General features: G+C 33.4%; 1 protein-coding gene across 1 annotated transcript in view; it reads left to right on the top strand.

Annotated features, from left to right (window-relative positions):
- Positions 1 to 5,517, top strand: part of LOC120777168 (juvenile hormone acid O-methyltransferase-like) — a 51,251-nt gene extending 45,734 nt beyond the window's left edge. The window contains exons 2-5 of the mRNA XM_040108323.1: positions 4,085 to 4,403; positions 4,530 to 4,834; positions 5,015 to 5,162; positions 5,327 to 5,517. Coding sequence (XP_039964257.1) covers positions 4,217 to 4,403; positions 4,530 to 4,834; positions 5,015 to 5,162; positions 5,327 to 5,517 — 831 coding nt within the window. The 5' untranslated portion in view covers positions 4,085 to 4,216. The remainder of the gene's footprint in view (positions 1 to 4,084; positions 4,404 to 4,529; positions 4,835 to 5,014; positions 5,163 to 5,326) is intronic.
- The last annotated feature ends 483 nt before the right edge of the window (positions 5,518 to 6,000 follow it).

A 6,000-nucleotide genomic window follows, 5' to 3' on the forward strand; every position in this document is an offset into this window, starting at 1 on the left:
CCGATGTGATTCAAATATAGAAAATTTTTATATTAAATTAAACAATTTTTTATGTCGTTTAAATAACGCCTTATATTTTAGTGATAATCAATTGCCAGAAATTACCAGTGAAGGTAATGGTAGAATTGCTCTCAATTCTTTTAAATACGGTCTACCAGAACCGGTGAGAAGTATCATCGTGAGTAGAAATCCGGGAAATTTGAAAGAAGCTTACGATATAATAAAGTCAAATGGTTATTTAAAGTTCAGTAACAAAGAGTATCCTCCTCAGTCAAGCACACGTAACATTTTTAGATCTCTTAATTCTCAGTCAAACAACAACAATATGAATAGGCAATTTTCCAACCATAATTCTGACAGACGCTTTAATAACAGCAATCGAATCTGGCAAAATTACAACAACAATATTATGTTGCTACAACTGCAATTTGCTTCACATAACGGTTGTTTGTAAGTCCTAAAACTAATAGAGTCAAATATAGGGTTATATATACCAAAGTGATCAGGGTGACGAGTAGAGTCGAAATCCGGATGTCTGTCTGTACGTCTGTCCGTCCGTCCGTGCATGCTGTAACTTAAGTAAAAATTGAGATATCATGATAAAACTTTGTACACGTATTCCTTGGCTCTATAAGAAGGTTATGTTCGAAGATGGGCAAAATCGGTCCACTGCCACGCCCACAAAATGGCGGAAACCGAAAACCTATAAAGTGTCATAACTAAGCCATAAATAAAGATATTAAAATGAAATTTGGCACAAAGGATCGCATTAGGGAGGGGCATATTTCGACGCATTTTTTTGGAAAAGTGGGCGTGGCCCCCGCCCCCTACTAAGTTTTTGTACATATCTCGGAAACTAGTATAGTTATGTCAACCAAATTCTACAGAGTCGTTTTTCTTCAGGCATTTCCATATACAGTTCAAAAATGGAAGAAATCGGATAATAACTACGCCTACCTCCCATACAAAGGTTATGTTGAAAATCACTAAAAGTGCGTTAACCGACTAACAAAAAACGTCAGAAACACTAAATTTTACGGAAGAAATTGCAGAAGGAAGCTGCACCCGGCTTTTTTTTTAAAAATTGAAAATGGGCGTATACGAGTATATACATTAGGAACCAATGATGATAGCGGAATAAAACTTTACAAAAATGCGGTATTTGAAAAATATGTAAATGACGGATAATGAAATGTCGATTATCACTTTATCATGCGAGAGTTTAAAATGTTCGGTGACACCCGAACAGCCCTTCCTTACTTGTTTCGATTTGTTTTTGTTCTTTGATGCATGTATTTAAAGAATTTTCTACGGGATTCGTTGTGATGGAAAATTAACTGTTGGTAATCTCTTGCAATTTCAATCAGAAAGTCACCTGAATTTTTAATGGTGCGAGTTTGATTTCGATTGCAATTAAAAACGGTTAGTGAATTTGTAATTTATTTATAATTTATTATTGTTAATGAACATTTTTCATTATCGGGCAATAAGTGTTAAATGTTAAATGAAGTTGGCAATTTTGTCATTGCGGATACGATTAGATCAAGTTGGAGGACATGGCATTGAAAATTATATTTGAGCAAGAATTGAATTTAGATCTTTTGTTTTATTCCGTTTAAGGAACTTTGATGTTAATGATACGGCCGCAATAATTATCGATAAATGATACTGGATTAAAAGTTTCTTATTTTTCATCATCTTATATGGCTTGATCACCGACACTTTCAACATTTCCTTAAATCATATCTGTGAATATCCAAATGAAAAAATTCCTTGTTAAGCTAAAATGTTGAAATGATCAACTTGTATATGTATAATGGATTGATATAATGAAGTTGTCCTGCGCGAAATTATGTCTTTTTGAATTGAAAATACAAAAATTCATATTGTGTTGATTATCATTTATTTGAGATTTTTCTACATTTTTTTTCAATGTAACGCAGCTTGATAAACATCAATTTTTGGTTTTCAATGTTTCAAGACGATCGATCGGCAATGTAATTTTTGGTCGTATCCCATAACTGACGCCGAATTTTAAGGCTGATCATCGCGAAAAGTGTGCGAACTTCATTCCAGTGATTATCACGTTCCAGCAATTGTATGTATGATATCAAGATATTTCCGAATAGAGCAAGTTCTCGCAAACGGTTCACTGACGAAAGTTGAGAAAAAACTCGTAAATGTTAATTTTGTTGCTGGTGGTGTTTTCTCTGTCTGTACTGTATTTTCTGTGTTGAAATATACTATTTGGTTACTCTCCAAATTAACTGCGAGACGCACAACAGCCGGAAAACGTTCATGAATCGCAAAAGTAAATATCATACAAAGCGCTTTATTGCAGTTCACGTATCGATCGTATCGTTCAAGATCAGTAACCGCCATATTGCTTCCGTTGGTGACGTATTTACAAACGTATTTTATCGATTACACCAAACTGCAATACGCAACATTGACATGACTTTTGAATGTGAATTAGACAACAGTTGCGAATATGGTAGGAATCATATGTTGTCGACTTCGATGTGTTGTTAACTTTGATATTCACGCCTCTAAATTGAATGCTAAATGTTCTGCCATTGTCATCTGGTGAGCGACGCTGATACATTGGATATCCATCATTTCTAGTTTGTGTTTCCGAAAGAAAAGCATGTGGATAGTGTTTCGTGCATTTATTGTCAGACATACAAACAGAAGTGGGATTGTGATGTCCGCAAGGTCCATGTACCATATTGGTTTTCATCACTTCTTATAATACTGAACCTTTCTCTGCGTCAGGAATTGCCGCAGAAATGATTTCTTCAATTTGATCTGGTATAACCACCATCTACCATCCAAAGAAGAATGTGTACGTGCGACAAACCTATCTGTTGTCACTCAACATAGTACATCTAACATCTAACAGCACCACATATACATACCTACATTACTCCAAGATAAAGTCCATGAAACATCGTAACTGTTGTTTGAAAAGTCGTGCTGTGACAACGTGACGATCTCTTGCCGAATGACCGCGATCCATAATTCCGCACGAATGTCATCGCATTTTGGGAGCACTTCTTGTCTTGCCTTGCTTGGGCTGCCATACGTTGATGGCAAAAAGAACGCCGACCGATATTACGGCGACCTCTTCGTGGCTTCGTAACAAATTTCAATCTGCAACACACATAAAGTTTTCACTGAATAATTTTCAAAAGTTTTTCCGAAATTGAACGATTCAAATAATTTACAAATCAAAATATTAAAAAACAAAACAAACAAAAATTGAAAAAAAAATTGTATGAAAAAAAGTATATATAAGAAAATTAAGTATTCAATACACATATCGAGTTTTCATTGTTGTTAATATGTATTCTGCTATTCGGGGCGGAAACAAATCCAACGAATCAATAATCATGAAAATTGGTTCAGCAGATATCGAGTTGTAAGTGGGCGAACACACCCGTCTTTGTTTTATATATATAGATTTGCTCTGTGTTTTTATAAACTTAACTAGCAAATATATATATATATATGTATATATATATATATATATATATATATATATGTATATACATACAAATGCATTTGCTACTAAAATAAACGTGTTCTTTTAGATAAGACCAACGCACTTATTATGAGTTATGCGTTGGTCTGATAATTAATTTAAATACATAGGCTAAGAGTCTTGTATAAAAGGAGCTGCTCAAGAAAAATATAATCAGATTTGAAATCCAATCTCCTAGAAAACATTCTTAATATTTATATATTTTACTTCCCCCCACCAGTGGTAAGGGGTAAAAGAAAACTTAAAAAGAAAGATTTCGAGTAAAATAGCAGTGCCTATCACTTATTACCCCCCACCCGAGGTAAGAAATGACAAAAGCTATAATAGATACCATAAAAGCACATAGATACTATTGACGGCACATAAGAGACAACTTTAAAACATAAAGTCTTGTATATGTAAAGGAGCTACTCAAGAAGAATATAATCAGATTTGAAATACAATCTCATAGGAAACCTTCTTATTTTCTGTATATATTTACTTCCCCACCAGTGATGTTGCAATTCTCATTAATTTTATCAGCCTATTTTTATTTTTCAGATAGAATAATATTTCGATTGCTCATCAGAATAAAATCAATAGGTAAGGAAAGAGTATTTGTATTTGTGTTTGGTGAAGAGGTTGATTGGTTCATCGAGCATCTTTATTAATCGTTGATTGAATCATTCAGAGATGAATCAACCGAATGAATACGCTTCAACGAATGCTACCCTGAATCGTAACATATTGGAATTGATCGGCCAATTTTCGGAGGAGTTCAGGAACATGAAGGGTCGAATTATCGATATAGGCTGCGGTCCTGGAAATACCACAAGAGATATACTTGTCCCATGTGTCGGTAGGGAGGCTGTTATTGTTGGTAAATATTGCAAATTCGAAAAAATAGTGTTTGACAAAGTTTTAGTGGCAAATGATTTCCATCATATATGATATCTTTTCATGTTTAAATATTTTGGTGGTGATCATACGAGTATTTTGTCTATAGGTGCTGATATATCCCCAGAAATGATTGAGTATGCAAAACAGCATTATGCAGTTGATGATAAACTATCTTTCATTGAGTTAGATATGCAAACGTCTGAGCTACCAAAAAACTTGATCGAACAATTTGATCATGCAGTTTCGTTCTATGCTCTCCACTGGTGTAAGAACACACAGAAAGCATTACAGAACATCTACAAACTTCTTCGACCAGGGGGTAAAGCCATTATTTTAACCATTTCCCATAACGCGATATACGATATGTATCTGGAACAGGAAAAAGATCCAAGATTTTCACCATACATGCAGGTAATATTCATAAGCATTCGCTTCTTAAATCTTTCTCATTTTTCAATGGATTTCACATTCAGTTAAAATAAGACTTTCGTGCTTCGGACACGGCCAACTTACCGCAAAATATTCCATGAAAATGTCTTTCTTCTTTTATGAATTCATTATGAGTTCATTTGAAATTTGAAATTTTTTCAGGGTTCAGAGAAGTGGACACCTCCTCACCAGGGTTGTGCAGAAGCTGACGAGGTGATGAAGAAAGATCTAATTGCAGCCAAATTCAAAGTAGAGTACTGTGTTAATAAATGGAATACATTCACCTATCCAAGTTTGAACACTCTAGTTGGTAAGATTTTTTCTAGACTAGAGACTAGGATAAGAAAAACATAAATCAAAAGAGGATTATCGTAAATCAAATTTTTTCTCATTTTTCAATGTGATTTTTTTTTTTGAAAAAAAAGAAAAATAGATAAATCAGAATATTCGAAATTCAAATATTTTCCATTGTAGATTTGGTGATGTCTGTTAATCCATGTGTAAATAAAATGCCAAATGATGTCCAGAAAAAATGCAGGGAAGATATGAAGGAACGTCTCAAGACCAAGTGTGTTTCCACCAAAGGAGGTTCCACTGTAGATTGTCGCTTTTCGGTACTCACAATTGTAATCCAAAAACCCGAGAATTCAGAGGAAATTAATTAACAGATTTGTCTAATTGTTGTCTAGAAAAGCAAGCTAAATTTCATGCAAATTAAATTTATTGAATGTAATTAAATTAGTTTCGAACAGATAAATATCTGAATGTTTTCTTGTTAAAGCATGTGCTAGTCGCATGCCATTTGTAATTGTGTTGTAAGAATAAAAAAATGTAAACTTATGAAAACAAAAAATATATAAATGAAATTTTATTTATTTATTGATCCAATATATTTTTAATAAATAAAAATAAAATAGGATTTCCCGCAACTGCTGTAAATAAAATTAAGAAATGGCCGAGTTTATTTCAATTCAATTTAAGACTCATACAAAATATTTGAAACACATTTCGGCTACAAATACAAATCAGCTCCCAGTCTCAATTTTCCATTTTATAAATTAAAAATCTTCCTAAAAATCATTGAAAACATGGGAATAAACGGAACACGAAAGATAACAAAACTCATTTAATTAATATCGTTTCTCGAA

The sequence above is a fragment of the Bactrocera tryoni genome, chromosome 5 (genome assembly GCF_016617805.1).
Source record: "Bactrocera tryoni isolate S06 chromosome 5, CSIRO_BtryS06_freeze2, whole genome shotgun sequence".
Taxonomy (NCBI): domain Eukaryota; kingdom Metazoa; phylum Arthropoda; class Insecta; order Diptera; family Tephritidae; genus Bactrocera; species Bactrocera tryoni.